Here is an 18,481-nt window from a genome sequence, read left to right as displayed (position 1 = left end):
GCAGAGTTCAGGGTGGTGATTCATAGTTGCTGAGGGAAATGCCCTGTTTTTCACTAAGCAAATGATATATATTTGCAGGAATGTGGGCATATTGCCATGTACATTGGGTAAAGTGCAGGCTTAGAGTAAGTGCCAGTACTAGCACAAAGGCTTATTCAGCCTGGGGTAGATTTTCATGGTAGTAATATTTATATATATCAATTTCTTCATTACAATTAAAGCCCCTCCCCCATTTTTTTTTTTTTTTTTTTTTTTACAGCCATTGGAGTCTATGGCCATTTTTTTGGCCATAAAAAAAATTGCACTCATCACTAGTTGTATGAATTGTATGTCCAATTGTATATAAACTAATCGATAACAGAATATATGGTCATTTCTAATGCATAGACTGGCTTCACAGGGTTAGAATTCATTATCATTCCCAAGACATTATTTTTCTTTTTAAATTTGTTTCCAAACTGGGAACTCCAGATCCAAAAGTGACTTTACTCAGAAGGTTGATCAGCCGTCGGGCACTGATTAGACTCAGCTAGCCAATCAAGAAGCCTAAAAGCCTGACTAGTTGGTCCACAGGAGAGCTTTGACTGAGAGACTAAAGCTGGCCATACACGCACCTATAATATCGTATGAAACCTTGTTTCGTACGATATTTGGTGCGTGTATGGCAAGTCGGCGAGGCGACCAATATAGCAGGAGGCTGCTGATATCGTCAACTCGCCGATCGGGTGGGTTAAAAGATTTTGATCGGGCGCCATTGAAGGCACCTGAGCAAAATCTGCCTTCAGAGCTGAATCGGCAGAAGGAGATAGAAATCCTATTGTTTGTACCTCCTTATCTGCCGTTTCAGCCCTGAACGTTAGTGGCCAATTGGAACGATTGGATCGAAAATTGCCACGTGTGGCCACCTTTAGAGATGTGGCTGTGAGTCCAACATACAGAAGTCTATGTGCCTATACACACACAGTTGCCTGTACAGAGGTCTGTAAAATGTCTGCAATTGATGTGTCACTGGTATGGAGAAAGTCTCTGTTATACACTCAGTTACCCCTATATCTGGCTATTGAAGTAAGATTTGTATGTACTTGTGTAAATTGCAGGAGGGTTACTGACAGCTGATGTAAGTCTGTGGCTGAGCAGCACAATACCCAAATGCAAAAGAGCCTGTGTAGGTAGGAGCATTTTTAAGCGTATGTATCTTATTTTCGTCAAGCGGAATACGCTACATACACTACGTGAGCCGTACACTATAATATTGGCGTTATTCAGTTTGGCAGATCTTATATATCAGATAAATAATGAAGGTTGCCACGGAGGTGGGAAATAATAATACTGTGCCTACTACATTGGGATAACTGCTTTACTTCTACTAAACTCTGGCACACACAGATGCCGTATGGCTTCCTATACAAAAGGAGGTACCCCCCCCCCCATTATTTCATGCATTTTCCCATTATGCCCTGCAGTGTGAGCCGTTCTTACTGACAAAAAACATCCACAACCTGGCACCTGTTCATTCTTACTGAGCATATCCTCTTTGTGCATTTTCTAGGGCCAGCTGAGATATATATAATATCTATATAATATCCCCCATATGTAACAAAATGCCCAAGTGTAACCAGGTTGCCCAAGTGCAGCGACCCACATCAACCAGTAAGATGTTTGGTTACTCTGGATTAATGCACATCAAAGTTTTATCAAAATGTGAGTTGAGAGCTTAATATATAAACTTACCCACTGTCTATTCATTCCTGTGGGATTTTTAGAAGCGTATTTATCAATTGGTGAACTCTAACTTTCACCCATTGATAAATACACTTATTTTATTCATTCCCATGGGGATATGTGTTTGAGTTCTTAAGTACGAAGCACTAAGCTCACATTTAAAAAAAAAAAAAAAAAATTGCCACTTAATGTCTTTTATTATATAACACAATATGTTAAATATTTCATCACCAGAAGTGTGCGATCAAATCAAGCACAAAATTATTAACCATTGTGTTTTTTTGCAGGGTAGAGACATATATGTTCTGGAGATCGAAGATGTTCTTTGCCATATGGAGCATTTGAAATGGTTGGAGGTGGGGTATGTCCCCAGCAAGAGTCAGCCCAGATTATCTATCCTGTGCCTGCTCCACTTGCACCCCCGTCGAGGTACCGCCTTTTCAGGGGAAGTGAGCGCCAACTTGTAGAACGTTCTGTGGTCACTTTGCAGGCCAGTGGTTTCTATTGGGGACCCCTACCTACAAAAGAGGCTCATGCTATGTTAGAGCGTGAGCAGATTGGTACATTTTTGGTTCGGGACAGCTCACAGGGCAACCATCTCTTTAGCGTCAGCATCAAAATGGAGTCTGGTCCAGTCAGTGTTCGGGTTCTATTTTTGAAGGGCTTTTTCTGGCTAAGGGAGCTCTGTTCAGACTGCCCAGTTAAGCTTCTGGAGCTAGCTGTAGAGAAATGCCAACAAACGCCTCTTAGGTGCCAAAATGGCATCCAGTTAACTCTGTCTCGGCCATTGCGCAGGACTCGAATCCTTAGCTTGCAGCAGATGTGCCGTCGGAGCATAATTACTCACCATGGAAGAGAGGGACTGCCTGCACTCCGCATTCAGCCAGCACTGAGGAGATTTATTGAGGATTTTCCATTTAAGATCTGATATTTAATCAATGAAAGTGGAAACAGAACAACTATCCAAGTGCCTTTATTGCTTCATGGTGTCACAGAGATGTTTCATTCAGCACCAGCATTACACAGCATTGGACTGTATATCTACCGGAACCTTCATCACCCTAATACCTCTGTGCAAAGCAAAAGCACAGTAAAATGTTGCTGCCAAACAGTGTATATTTTTGTAACAAATAAGCTTGCAGACAGGGAGCTGCTTATGAACTGATATTTAATGTAACTAAAGGTGGTCATACACGTTATGATCCCCTTGTTTGACGAGGTCCCGATTCCGATGGAAAAAACAAACCTGACCAATCGACTCCTGGCCAATTTTTGGGCAGATATTGATTGGATAGGCCTGTGGGGGGCCCCATACAGTGGCAGATAAGCTGCCGAATCAGTCCAAAGGCCTCGAATCAGCAGCTTAAATCTGCCGTGTATGGCCACCTCAACTGGCAATAGGAATGTAAGCTATGTGGGGCTCATTCAGCCTGACAGCAAACCTACACTATTGTATTTCTTCCTCAATTCATCAGTATTATTGGGAGAATCCTAAAGCAATGTTAATATTTTATTTAAAGGCTAAGTTTTCCTTTACGGTTTTTTTTAGTATTTTATAGATGGACCTCTTTTATTTTTTTTTGTATAGTTTGTGATTTATTAGCCTTGCTCTGCTCTTTTTTCATCCTGCAGCTACTACCTTGTTGTTAGGGTTACTGGCCCTGGCAACCAAAAAAAAAACCAACAAAAACTTAATACATGGCTTCATTCTTATTTCGATTCTTTTTTTTTATTGTTTGCTACTTTTCAGGACCTCTACCATTGCTTTTCCATTTTCCTTTTGCCAGCTGCCAGTTTTCTACTGTTTATACCATACTAAATTATAGAGCTGGGCATGGTATGACCAAAAATTTATATCACAGTATTTTTCAAAATTATATCGGTGTCACGGTATTTGACGGTATTTTTTTTTTCCATGCATGATTAGGTGTTAACCCCATTTCCTAATAAATTAGAGAATAATTACTGCAGTATTGAAAATCAGAGTCAGGCAAGCGAAGGATCGGCAACAGAAAGTCGTAAGGTAAATCAGGCAGGCTTAGTTTCCCAGGCAAGGCCGCAGACAACATAGCACAGGAGGAGGCGTTTGATAGCTTTAAATACTCCCCACGCATGCGCAGAACCGGCGCCGTCAGCGCGTCACGGATGTGCACGCTTTGACATGTACATGCGCTTTGATGCACGCACACCTGGACGCGCGTGCGCACCGTCCCGTGGACAACGGGACGCGCGCGCACGCAAGGAGGCGCGAGAGACCCGGGCCTCACGGGTGAGTACCCTGACACCCCAGTATTGCGGTATCTGAAAAATGAATATAGTTTTTAAAAAAAACACTGGTATTCGGTATTAAACGGTATATCGCCCAGCCCTACTAAATTATTTTAATAATAATTACACAGTGCCTTCCTGTGTGTTCCATATAATACAGATATTCAAAATTTGCCCATAGTAAAGGTTAATTACGTATGTTTAACTTACTGACTGAACTATGAATAACCAAACACAACAATTTTTTTTTGTTCCCAACTGATTTTTTTTCGAAAATTTAAATATTTGAATTCAGGGTTTGGATTTGTCCAAATCTTTTGTGGAGGAGTTGGTATTTGCCAATTTAAAAAATGGTGGATTAGGTGCATTCTGTACCCAGAATACTATGGAGTATGTTTATCTAGCAGTAAAAACAGAGCTCACCATGGTCTACTAGAAGGGAACTCCATACACTGTCATCACTTGTATAGAATTATTATTTATCAAAGGGTAAGCCTCTAAGGCAATCCTATAGAAGTGCCTGATGGCTGTGCACACAGTTGTTCCATAAACTTTAGATACTAGAATTATAATTATACGTATTATGGCACAACATATTGTGTGAACAGTGTATTCCTTCTCTGTGTGTCTGTTTTCCAGCAATTACAATCAAACTGCTATATTTCTTGCTTTAGTCATTCTTCCTAGCTTTTTATAGTTACCCTCTAATGGCCCAGAATTGACTGACCTGCATTAGGCTGATGCCACACATGGCGTTTTTACGCTGCGTTTTTTCTCAGCTTAAAAACGCCGCACAAGCCACACAGCCCCTGACTATGGCGTTTTTCAGCCTAGTACTAGTGACGTAGCAAATCCCGTTTCCATGGTGCTAATAGTGTGGAATAGTAAAAAACGCCGCGTATTTCCGCTAGGTCTGGCAGCTGCCTTTGTGTATACATAGGAATAGCTTGCTGTGCAAATACTGGCGTATTTCGGCCAATGCTTGAAAAATCCGCGCTAAGGCGTTTTCTAGCGTATTTCCGCATTGTGTGGTTTGCTTCGAGTCTTTTCAACTTATTTCTATGGATGATGATATTGGGCGTTTTTCAGCCGCTGAGAGAATTAGAAAATACGCAGCGTAAAAACGCCACGTGTGGCCTTATAGCTGTCACTGCTGAGGATAATTTATGTGGTAGCTTCCTCACATAAAGTATTTTTTTCAAAATAAAAAGCCCTAATGTAGATCACCTGTGACACCCATCAATAGACATAATAAAATAATCCTGCAAACTCCATGAATGAAACAATACACACACTACTGAAGAGAAAAATGCGCTATTCATTTTTGAGTGACATTTAGCACAGGTGTAAATGGAACAAAAACCCCACCGTGATCAGCACCTTTGCATTTATCATACATTCTCCCTGTTCATCATCATCATAAGAGTCAAGCTTTCATTTTGCCTTTTAGAACTTTTATAGGAGATACTAAATTTATAGAGGTTATGTATTACTGCATCCTTCAGCAATAATGAACTTAAACACCAAAAAAATAACATGGTCAATGCAATCTTTTTGGCCAATTGTATTTTTGGTAACTTGTGAATATGTAGGCGACTGTTCTATTGTAGAACCTCTTATATTTGTTTTCACTTATTTGTACTGTATTTGGTAAACTTATACTGCTTTAAAAATGGCTCACAGTTAAAGCTGTAACATAGTGTAAATTAAGTATTTTCGCCTTTATCTACGGTTGCTCCTCCAACCCTTAACATGGACACTAAGGGGGCAGAGAATGTATTTCAGTAAACCAAGATTTTTAGTGTTACAAAGGGCAATTAAATGTTATAATAATGTATGGATTTATTTAGTTGTAGAATTAATATGTATGCAGTATGATATTTTTCTGTGTTCTTCAAATAAGCTATGTTTGCCCATTATCAACAAGAGCATACTGTATGTAAGATCTCCCCTTTGTGCAGTTTTGTGGCATAAGAGCAAAATATTTGATCCCATATCTTCTTTAAATATGTGTCACCTTGCTGGTTTATGAAAGAGACCCTTATATATAACATATACACTCAAAGAAGGTGATGTGTAATAGTTTAAGGATGGACATTTTGAACAGAGATCTGTGTGTCTCAACAAGGGGTTTATGCCAGTCTGACATATTGAAAGGGCATATTTCTTACAGTGTGCAAGCCAGCATCACTGGATGTTGCCCATAGCATCCAATCAGATCTTGCTTTTGTCTAACTTGTGGTTCAAATCCAGTGATGTTGGCTTTTACACTATAATAAATATTCCCCTAAGTGTGCAATGTCATATACATGAGCACTTTTACATTTTAAATGTATAAAAGGGGCACTGGGTTTTTACTTGATAGTGCCAATGTTATACTAGTAACATTCCTGGACTGTCTTTATTGGCCATTTTGCCTTTTTAGCAATTGGTAAATTGTATGTTGGGATTAGTCCATTTAAAAGTTTAGTTTAGTTCATTCTGCCGACCAGATATGTGCTGAGACAGATTGTTGTCTCTGTCAGATCCATTGCTACTGCCAAATCAGCAGTTTATATTGGGGCAGGAAAACTCAGTGTCCCCAGTAGCTGCTGTTTGGGGTGCACCACAGTCTATAGTAATCCATGCATATCTAAAAGCTGAGTTTTTAATGGCTTAAAGTGTTTCTGTATATAGAGGACACATTAGGGCTGATTCACTTAGGTGCGTTAAAATGAGCGCTGTTTATAGCATGCGTTAAAAATTTTATGTCTTATTTTTCGCGACTTAACGCACGATTCACTAAAAGGATACTTGCGTTAATTTAGACGCAATGCTATTTGCTTTTTTTAACCACTGTGTGCGGTATTTGATGCAATGCGCGCTAATTAACGCAGCACGCACAAATTGTCGCTGCGTGCGAAAAAACGCACGCCATATTAGCCATACACGCCATTACTTTCGGAAAAAAACTGGTCTGAAAAATGACCATTTCCCTGCAAACTCTAGGGCCAACACATACTTGAATGTCTGCAAAGTCCATATTGTGTTGCCAAAAACTCATGAACTGTACTTTTCTATAATTACCGCCTGCCCCAAGTACGGTAGGTGTTCATTTTCGCACAGACTAATGCGATATTTAGCGCGTCTATGTGTTTGTGAATCATGCGTTAGTATTATTTCTGCGCAAAAATTAAAGCAATGTGGTAAAATTAACACCTTGCGATTATGCGTTATTTAGCGCACGCGATATCTGCCTTAACGCATGCAATAATACTTCAGCGAATTGCGCGTCAATTTTAACGCAAAAAAGTATTCTATAACGCTTATTGCACTTTAGTGAATCAACCCTATTATCTGAAGTGGTAGCACCACCTCTTAAAGGGAGATCCTTGGACTACAGGAATCCAGCAGCCTCCCCTTGTTAGGAGTACAGGACAGCTGTAAGCAACAGGCTGCATATTCCTGCCCTGCATTAATAAGCTATAATTTGTGTGGGGGGGCTTTTTTGTACACACACTGTCCCATTTGGTTTTACATTTTGTACGTCAGAGGGACAGCGGTTTCAATTTTGGAAGTATCACTTTGTTAAGCTATGTTTTGTTAACATTAAAACACATTTTTTTTTTTACAAAATTAATGTTTGAGCGTCATTTGGTAAATATTAATTGGTGACATAGTGTATATATATATATATATATATATTTTTTTTTTTTTTTTTCAAGGATTGGCAACCTCTGGCCATCCACTATGCTATTGCTCTATTACTAATGGTGGTTGTAGTTTTGCAGAGTTGGGTGTACCTGGGTTCTCTGGTGTGTGTGGAGCTGCATGGAGAGACAAAAAAGGGGTGTGATCCTGGGGGTCACTCCGAACGAAAGGTCTCTGAGCAGGGCACATGGCAGGAAGGCTGTCTGCCTGTGTGAGGAACTCCCAGAGGGGCTGGGGGCGCTGCCTGTCACTGCAAGGAGCAGAGGGAGCTGTGACCAGAGGTATGAGAGCTGAGAAGAGTCAGCAGGGCATACAGACATGCCAAAGTGTGCCAGAGACTGGTGAGCTGGTATCCCAGGAGGGGAGAGTCAGCAGGGCTGAGTGAGTAGCCTGAGGGTTCATGAGTGCGAGAGTCACTGTGGATGTGTGAAGGTCATTGGGGATGGTGAGAAGCTCCGGGAAAAGGTTCCAGAGTGTGAGAGTTACCCTAGAAGATGAGAGTCCCAAATCCAGCAGCAACTAGAGTGTCAGTGTCAATACTGACTGAATAGAATCCTGGGAAATTTAGGATATTCCCAGAATTCCATTCAGCAGCAGCTAGAGTGTCGGTATTATAATATATATTATTAATACTGACACTCTAGCTGCTGCTAAATGGAATCCTGGGAAAAAACATCTTACAGTAACATCTTAACATCACCTGCTGTTTATTTGATCCATCTGGGAAAAGAGAAACACAGAGATCCAGTAACTGCACCACCCTTCATAAGTAGTCAAATTAATACTTAACTTTTAATACAAATTTTAAAATATTTGTAGGTCCCTAATTTAAAATCAATTCTAGAGTATTCAGATTCCATTCAGCAGCAGCTAGAGATGTTTCCCCCCCCCCCAACAAAATAGTACAGGCAAACACCCCCTCCAACAAAATGGTACAGTCTGACCACCCCCCTCCAACAAAATGGTACGGTCCGACACGACACCCCCAACAAAATGATACGATCCGACCAACCCCCTACAACATGGTACGGTCCGACCCCCCCCCCAACCAAATGGTACGGTCCTACCCCCCCAACCAAATGTTACGGTCCGACACCCCCTCCCCCAAAGAAAATGGTACGGTCCGACCCCCCTCAACAAAATAGTACGGTCTGACCCCCCCCCCCAAGAAAATGGTACGGTCCGACCCCCCCCCAAGAAAATGATACGGTCCGACCCCTCCCCCCCCCGCCTAAGAAAATTCTAGAGTATTCAGATTCCATTCAGCAGCAGCTAGAGATGTTTCCCCCCCCCCCAACAAAATTGTACAGGCCAACACGCCCTCCAACAAAATGGTACAGTCTGACCACCCCCCTCCAACAAAATGGTACGGTCCGACACGACACCCCCAACAAAATGGTACGGTCCGACACGACACCCCCAACAAAATTATACGGTCCGACCACCCCCCTCCAACAAAATGTCGTCGGACCGTACCATTTTCCTGGGCGTGGGGGGCGGACCGTACCATTTTCCTGGGCGTGGGGGGCGGACCGTACCATTTTCCTGGGCGTGGGGGGCGGACCGTACCATTTTCCTGGGCGTGGGGGGCGGACCGTACCATTTTCCTGGGCGTGGGGGGGGGCGGACCGTACCATTTTCCTGGGCGTGGGGCGGACCGTACCATTTTCCTGGGCGTGGGGGGGGCGGACCGTACCATTTTCCTGGGCGTGGGGGGGGGCGGACCGTACCATTTTCCTGGGCGTGGGGGGGCGGACCGTACCATTTTCCTGGGCGTGGGGGGGGCGGACCGTACCATTTTCCTGGGCGTGGGGGGGGGCGGACGGTACCATTTTCCTGGGCGTGGGGGGGGGGGGGGGGCGGACCGTACCATTTTCCTGGGCGTGGGGGGGGGGGCGGACCGTACCATTTTCCTGGGCGTGGGGGGCGGACCGTACCATTTTGTTGGGGGGGGGGGGGGCGAGGTCGTCGGACCGTACCATTTTCTTGGGCGTGGGGGTCGGACCGTACCATTTTCTTGGGCGTGGGGGTCGGACCGTACCATTTTCTTTGGGGTGGGGGGGTCGGACCGTACCATTTTGTTGGGGGGAGGTCGGACCGTACCATTTTCTTTAGGGTGGGGGGTCGGACTGTACCATTTTATTGGGGAGGGTTGGACTGTACCATTTTATTTGGTCCCTAATTGGTCCCTAATTTAAAATCAATTCTAGCGTATTCAGATTCCATTCAGCAGCAGCTAGAGATGTTTCCCCCCAACAAAATAGTACAGGCCAACACCCCCTCCAACAAAATGGTACAGTCTGACCACCCCCCTCCAACAAAATGGTACGGTCCGACACGACACCCCCAACAAAAAGATACGGTCCGACCACCCGCCTCCAACAAAATGGTACGGTCCGACGCCCCCCCAACAAAATGGTACGGTCCAACCCCTCCCCCCCATAAAATGGTATGGTCCGACCCCCCCCCCCCCGCCCAAGAAAATGGTATGGTCCGACCCCCCCGCCCAAGAAAACGGTACGGTCCGACCCCCCCGCCCAAGAAAATGGTACGGTCCAACCCCCCCCCCCCCGCCCAAGAAAATGGTACGGTCCGACCTCGCCCCCCCCGCCCAAGAAAATGGTACGGTCCGACCTCGCCCACCCCCGCCCAAGAAAATGGGGGGGGCGGACCGTACCATTTTGTTGGGGAGGGGGTCGGACTGTACCATTTTGTTGGGGGGGGGGGGTCGGACTGTACCATTTTCTTGAGCGGGGGGGCAAGGTCGTCGGACCGTACCATATTCTTGGGCGTGGGGGTCGGACCGTACCATTTTCTTGGGCGTGGGGGTTGGACTGTACCATTTTGTTGGGCGTGGGGGTCGGACCGTACCATTTTCTTTGGGGTGGGGGGTCGGACCGTACCATTTTCTTGGGGGGGGTTCGGACCGTACCATTTTGTTGGGGGGAGGTCGGACCGTACCATTTTCTTTAGGGTGGGGGGTCTGACTGTACCATTTTATTGGGGGGGGGGTTGGACTGTACCATTTTATTTGGTCCCTAATTGGTCCCTAATTGGTCCCTAATTTAAAATCAGTTCTAGCGTATTCAGATTCCATTCAGCAGCAGCTAGAGATGTTTCCCCCCCCCCAACAAAATAGTACAGGCCAACACCCCCTCCAACAAAATGGTACAGTCTGACCACCCCCCTCCAACAAAATGGTACGGTCCGACACGACACCCCCAACAAAATGATATGGTCCGACCACCCCCCTCCAACGAAATGGTACAGTCCAACCCCTCCCCCCATAAAATGGTATGGTCCGACCCCCCCAAACAAAATGGTACGGTCCGACCCTCCCCCCGCCCAAGATAATGGTACGGTCCGACCCCCCCCGCCCAAGAAAACAGTACGGTCCAACCCCCCCCCAAGAAAATAGTACGGTCCGACCCCCCCGCCCAAGAAAATGGTACGGTCCAACCCCCCCCGCCCAAGAAAATGGTACGGTCCGACCCTCCCCCCCCACCCAAGAAAATGGTACAGTCCGACCCCCCCCGCCCAAGAAAATGGTACGGTCCGACCCCCCCGCCCAAGAAAATGGTACGGTCTGACCCCCCCCCCCCCCGCCCAAGAAAACGGTACGGTCCGACCCCCCCGCCCAAGAAAACGGTACGGTCCGACCCCCCCGCCCAAGAAAACGGTACGGTCCGACCCCCCCGCCCAAGAAAATGGTACGGTCCGACCCCCCCGCCCAAGAAAATGGTACGGTCCGACCACGCCCCCCCTCCCCCGCCCAAGAAAATGGTGGTGGGGGGCGAGGTCGGATCGTACCATTTTCTTGGGCGGGGGGGGGGGCGAGGTCGTCGGACCGTACCATTTTCTTGGGCGTGGGGGTCGGATTGTACCATTTTCTTGGGCGTGGGGGTCGGACCGTACCATTTCCTTGAGCGTGGGGGTCGGACCGTACCATATAGTGTGTGGGGGGGGGTCGGACTGTACCATTTTGTTGGGGGGGGGGGGTCGGACTGTACCATTTTATTGGGGGGGGGGTTGGACCGTACCATTTTATTTGGGGGTGTTGGACGTTCATATTATTATGAATGAAAGGGTTTTTTTTTCACACTGGGGTATGGGCTATAGGTCTGTAGACAACAGGTAAACCCCCATATGTTATAAAATGTGCCAAGTTTCTGACTGAATGGAATCCTGGGAAATTGAGGAGTCTGTCAGTTGTGTACCATTTTCAGGGGGTCGGACCGTACCATTTTGTTTGGGGGAGGTCGGACCGTACCATTTTCTTTAGGGTGGGGGGTCGGACTGTACCATTTTATTGGGGGGGGGGGTTGGACCGTACCATTTTATTTGGGGGTGTTGGACGTTCATATTATTATGAATGAAAGGGTTTTTTTTTCACACTGGGGTATGGGCTATAGGTCTGTAGACAATAGATAAACCCCCATATGTTATAAAATGTGCCAAGTTTCTGACTGAATGGAATCCTGGGAAATTGAGGAGTCTGTCAGTTGTGTAAGATGTTTTTACCAGCCACTTCAGTCAGTATTGACACTGACACTCTAGCTGCTACTGTAAGATGTTTTTTTTCCAGGATTCCATTCAGCAGCATTCAGTGAGAGAGTGAATTTGGATACACAAACGTTTGTGTTACTCCAAAGGAATTAAACAGGCAGGCTGTCATGGGTTGTTTTTTGGTTTGATTTATAAGGGTGAGTGATAAAAGTAAATCCGGTGAATGCAGTATAGTTTTATCCTGCATTTCTTGTGTTATTTCTGAGCATTTTTTTAGTAGTTGTGATGTTTTGATAATTTTGCTATTGTATCACTTAAATGATTATATGCACATATATGTTTTGCAGGATCTTCTCAAGAAAGATTTGTCATTCTGTTTATGGTGTGTATAGAAAGCACAATTTTTTTCACTGCAATATGATATACAGTATGATATATAATGTTTTTGAATGATGTAATATGGATAATACATAATCAGCACAGGAACATGTGTATAATATAACATTGATATGCAATGATATTGACATTGGTTCTACCAGAACACCTTAATCTGATTCACAGTGGGAGGGTATTTAAGTTATGTCACGTGTACTGTCCTTGAGAAAGGCCCTAATGTAGACCGAAACGTTGGGCATGTAATTTTGATGGAATAACTTTACATTGATTTTTACACATTACATTTTTGTTTGCTTGGGGGAAGTGTGCAGTTACCAGGGGCCTGTGTAGGTCTTCCAAAGTTCTGCCAAGAACCTCCTGAAAGAAGATGTTCAGGCACCGCTTCCACCCAGGCAACAAGATCAATTAGGCCACATTAAGGTGTGCAAATTCCCCTGATGTTCTGACTCAGGGATTGTAGGAACCAATGCAGCCTTGCTCGGTCCAAACATGCTGTAGGAAAGGTATTATCTGACCACAAATTGGCTGTTTGCACTGCTGCTGAGGTGAGTTTTGGCACAAGTTTTATGGTGGAACACATTATTGCAGCTGACTTTTTTTATTTTAATTAATATTTATTTGTACCAACTTAAATTCCCAAGAAGCCCATCAAATAAAGGGACTACTCAACTACATTCAGGAGATGCAGACAAGCAAAGCAATAAGCATGGTTCCCCCAGAATTCTGAGTGTTCCATGTGGTGGGCAATAACAGACCTATCCTCAGCCTAAGTTCTCTAAACCAGTAGGTCAGGAGACAAAGGATTTAAAATGGAAAAGTTTACATCAGACATCAACATGGTGGAGCTGAATTATTTCTTGTTGATAACAGACCTCCAAGAGGCCTTTGTACAAGTGCCCGTTCATCCATCCTCCATTGCAAAGCCACTTGCAGTTTTAGGCTCTTCCGTTCAGGCATACCACAGCACTAAAGGTCTTGGCACTGGTTATAGCAGCATGGAAATTCAGGCCAACCCCTGACAGAGGGCTTCTGGAAAATATGTCAGTTATGGCAAAAGCACATCACGGCATCTGGAAACGAGATCATAGAATGGCCTTAGCATATTGGGAGTTGAAGAGTTGTGAGATATTTTTATTTGTGCATGGCCAATTATAGCTGCATTTATCAGAATGTTCTAACTGGCAGTAGCCCCAGGCAAAACCCCAGGTGGGTGGCCATGCCCCATGATGGCTTTGCTGTTCCCTCTGTGTAGATCCTGTCAGTTTGCAGCTCTGACATGAAAAAGATTTTGGGGAGGATAGGTGCCCTTTAAACCCAGTGCCAACAAAAGGAATTAGAGCTGAAAAACTATGTTGTTTAGTTGTAGTTACTGTAAATATATATATGTATATATTTTATGACATATACAGCATATTTAACTAAATCTGTTTTGTTTTTCCTGTAAAACGATTGCGTCATTCTGACTTTTATAAGCCTACCATGTCTTAACAATGACCTTTCTCAAGACCCCATGTATGTTAAACAACTACTATTTATGGATTAAGAACATGAAGACAAATGATACTCACTGGCCAAAGGTTCACTGTGTTTGTTCCAGTAACATCACCCAGTGCAGGGAAACCTGGTATTTTTCCATATCTCTTTTCTAATAAAATTCAGTACGGGGTTAGGATCCATTAACACCCTATCCAGAAAACTTGAATGCCAGAATACAATTTATTAAAGTGTCCTGTTTAACCAAACACTTATTTTTGCACACACAATAAAATAATGATGCCCATAACGAGGCAGGAGGTACATAATAAGAAAGTAGTTGGGATACAAACATCATGTTTTTTACACCTACCTTACTGGTAACTCAATTACTTTGAAATACATTCAGTATTTGAGACTCTCATAATTCCCAAACATACTTTAGAACCTGAAAGAAGCCGTTCTCTGCCTTTAAGCAGTTTTTTGTTTTTTTAATTAACAAAAAAAAGCACTTGAAAAGATATTAATTAAAGTGTTTTTTTTTCCCCAAAACTGACTGTTGTTCATACAAACACTGCCAATGTCACACTATATACACTGTGCTTGTTCCGTATGTGCGATACTAGAGAATGTAGGACATGGTGCTAACCACTTGTGAAACTGCAGGGGGTGAGAGGTTGATTCTAAGAACTAATGATCTTGTCTGTTCTTAGAAAGCTTATTTATAATAAAAAAAAAAAAAAAAAGTCAGCCATAGATACTGAGATACGGAGCCAGAGTTTAATAGAGAACACTCTCAGTAATGTGTAAAAGCAATACATACGAAGAATTATCTAGTTATCACTACACTGATTTATTTTTTTGTATAGATTGTACAGTTAACCTAACCTTATAGGCGCAGACTGAGCAGAGGAAAAATATTTTTATTAGATTTATGGAAGCATTTCTGACTCTCAAGAAGTTAGGAAAGCATTTAACACAACACCAAAGCATAAAAAGGTGTCAGTTCATTTCTAATGGGAGCAATGGAACAAATTGTTTCATCAAGGAAAGTAAATTGTTAATGAAGGAAAGGTATAATCATTTGTTAGGCATCCCATAATGATTATAATCACTTACCTGTGCTCCTGTTTGTGGGCCAGGGTACCTTGTGGATCTCTTTAGAGCCCTGGACCAGATGTACATGCACAGTATGGCAAAAACCTGCTTTTTACTTCACATGCACACACTGGCATTGAGGGATCCCCAGAAGAAGATATTGGCAATGTGGCGCTCGTATAGTAGTACCCTGGGCAAGTACTGAGAAATTAGCACTGGCACTGGGTCTCAGCTGATTGCAAGAATATTATGAAGTAAATGTATATTTTCCTTTTGCATTTTCCATGTTTCTATGCAGTTGTTAGTGACTTGACTTGCAGTTTTAACCTGGCTTAAGTTGTAATTGCTGTCTGGCCACAACTTTTTTTTATCACCCTCCTATTGTGTTATAACCAAAACATTAACCCAAACATGACCATATATAAAGCACTCCATAGCAGGTAAAACTCCCAAGTTTGATATTTAACGTAAAGGATCTAATGCCTCTATGGTATGCTTACCTACTAGAATGCAGAGAAATAGAAAGCCTACAGTATGTTTTGCAGAAAAAGAAATTTATAGAAAGTATTAGCATATCATCCAAATTTTTATTGTTTAACATTGCAACATTCTCTCTGACAGCGGGTTTCAGGTCTCACAGGGAGGTATTTGTAACCACATCCATTCTGTATCTGAGTTCTAAGTGAGCAGTTTGACAGCTCTGCCTTCTGATTTTTCCAGCTTCATTGCATATATCGATTTTGTTATATCATTTATTATGGTTCTGTGCCATGTCCTGCATAACTACTGGTTAAGCTGTGCCTCCTGATCCTCTTCTTTTAGGGGAAGTTGCCTTTCAGGAGCTGACTAATGCAGTCAGGGTTATATTTGTAAGGGAATAGGCAGGTCTTTATGCTTTAAAATGTAGGTCAGGGACCTGTGAAAGTTTGCAGAAAGTGGAACAACAGTGTGCAAAGTGCAAAAAAATAGCCAATTGTGAGCCCTGCCCCCATTCTGCCCATTCACCTTCCCCTTTCAGGGGAAGTTATGATTTAGGTATAAATTACTGACAGCAGGAGATGACCTGTTACTGGAGGAGAAGGACTTAAAGGAATACTGTCATGGGAAAACATGTTTTTTTCAAAACGTTTCAGTTAATAGAGCTTCTCCAGCAGAATCCTGCATTGAAATCTCTTTTTCAAAAACACAAACAGGCTTTTTTATATTTAAATTTGAAATTTTACATGGGGCTAGCCATATTCTTCATTTCCCATGGTGCCACAAGATAGCAGCTCCCAGTAGATATCAGAATAGCACTCAATAGTAAGAAATCCAAGTCCGGCTTGAGACTCCTCCATAGGAGTAAAGCAGTTCTAATGTGTAGCACTGGCTCCTTCTGAAAGCTCAGACTCAGGCACAATGCACTGAGATGGCGCCTACACACCAACTACAAAAAATACATTTGTTGGTTCAAGAATAACATTTTAAATGTTAGAGTGAAATATTATACCATAAAAAAAATCATTACAGTATCCCTTTGAATCATAGAGACACCTGATTAATACAGGGGAACTAACACAGTGTCACTTACATTGCAAGATGGCAAAGCAAGATCGGACGATAGAGAGCTGCTGCAGGAATCTTTGAACACAAGGATCATTGCTATTATAGGACTGCTTAGGTTACAGAATATTCAGTATCTAAAATTCAGTTGTAGTCTTTTTAAGACTTTAGTTCTTTTAAAATGATGCTACATACTACACCTATTGTCCAGTCTGATCTAGGTATGGACTTCAGTGTGACCGTTTTAGATTTCCAAATAGAGCACAATATTTTACAATAAAGGTGAACTCACAAGGTCAGTGCAGCTGCTATAAAGCGTGAATACTGAGGTGAAATATGACTACTGAGCACTATATTCTACATCTGTATTACTAAATCAAAACCATGGCAGGTCTATTCCTATGGATGTAAGACATGGCCAAAACGTTCCACATCCAACAGTACAAAAAGTCCCTCATGCAGTCCTAAACTTGCCACCTCCAACACTTAAAAAGGAATGTGCATAAAGTGATGCCCTGTGCATTTTTGTGACTTAATTTTTTTTAATTGTTCAGATCAGGCATTACAGTCATGAGACCATGTGAGACTCTTATTCTAGGAAGAAGTCCCAATGAGCACATGTAACATAGATTATGTTTGGTTACATTTCGAGGTTAATGTGCTCTACAGAAAGATGGCTCTTTGTTGCAGCCCAGCCTAGAGGTAAGAAAAGGTTCAGGGTAGCCAGGCATTGAACTGGCAGTGGGCAGCATAATGACCTTGATCACCCCTTTTAGCAGAGCAAAGTAGCTACACAAGCAATATAGTCTAATTATACAGTTGTTCACCCACCTCTTTTTCATTATGCATTCTATAGACTGTATTGCAGCTCAGCAAGTTTGTGTCTACTCTGCATGGTATTTTATACCGTAATGCTTCAACTGTTCAGTCTGTTCTGGCCAATATTTCACACCGTATCCAAAGACCTCTGTACTAGTCCCTATACAGTAACTCCTGAAGTCATTTGGACTCAGGAAGGAAAGGTTTCTTCTATAAACCCCAAACTTAGCAAGGGCTCCTGGAGCTGGTCATGAACCTTGGGATACCAGCTGGGTGGGGTGTACAGTAAACATACCAATATTAAGTACACCTAGGACAGAGCTGACATTAGAACAGTTTTCAAAGAGTTTAAGCAAAACTTGTTTAAAAAGAAAAAACAAACCTGTCAGCTGTAGAACTTAGTTGAGAAAGATTAGCAAGCCAACAACAGGTTCAATATATATATTTTTTATATGACAAGGAGTTTTGCTTGCCAGTTGACTTTTAAGGCTTCTTGATTGTACTGTAGTCACAAAAAAGCTTATTGTTAATATGCCATCAAAAGCAAAACTATTGGAATTGCTGTAAAGTAAAACCCACAGAGCGGAAAGTCGCTGTTTCCCTATTGCACTGAATGTCATTTCTAATTGTGGGAAGGGAATATGAAACCTGGATTTGTGGGAAATAGAATCGCTTTGTTGTTGAACTCTCTAGTAATTCTCGCTTGTTAGGAAAAGACAAGAGAGTTGTCGCTGGAACTCGCTTTTTAAAAATCGCAGCGACTAAATCTCCCCATGGGACATTAGCCTTAGGTTCAGGTTTACATCCCAGGGAATAAATCACTGAAAATCTATTCCTTCTCTTAAAGCAATTGCAAAGGCCTAGAGTTAGAGAAGATAAACCCAGTGAGCAGACAAAATGGATATTCAAGTTCACATTTTTTCATGAAAAAAAGGTTACACGCCAGCAAGCATTACATTGTTCCATT

The 18,481-nt window shown here is 43.0% G+C and overlaps 1 protein-coding gene across 1 annotated transcript; it reads left to right on the top strand.

Annotated features, from left to right (window-relative positions):
* Positions 1–2,068: 2,068 nt before the first annotated feature.
* On the top strand, positions 2,069–2,650 carry LOC108647342 (suppressor of cytokine signaling 1). Its single transcript, XM_018093212.1, has one exon. The coding sequence runs from the start codon at positions 2,069–2,071 to the stop codon at positions 2,648–2,650; it is 582 nt and encodes a 193-aa protein (XP_017948701.1).
* The last annotated feature ends 15,831 nt before the right edge of the window (positions 2,651–18,481 follow it).

The sequence above is a fragment of the Xenopus tropicalis genome, chromosome 4, assembly GCF_000004195.4.
Source record: "Xenopus tropicalis strain Nigerian chromosome 4, UCB_Xtro_10.0, whole genome shotgun sequence".
In the NCBI taxonomy this organism is placed as follows: domain Eukaryota; kingdom Metazoa; phylum Chordata; class Amphibia; order Anura; family Pipidae; genus Xenopus; species Xenopus tropicalis.
Note: the sequence above shows the minus strand (reverse complement) of the source record. Positions and strands in the feature narration are given on the sequence as shown.

Excerpts from the sequence above, each read along its gene's own strand:
- LOC108647342 (XM_018093212.1), top strand. The coding sequence starts at position 2,069 with ATGGTTGGAGGTGGGGTATGTCCCCAGCAAGAGTCAGCCCAGATTATC.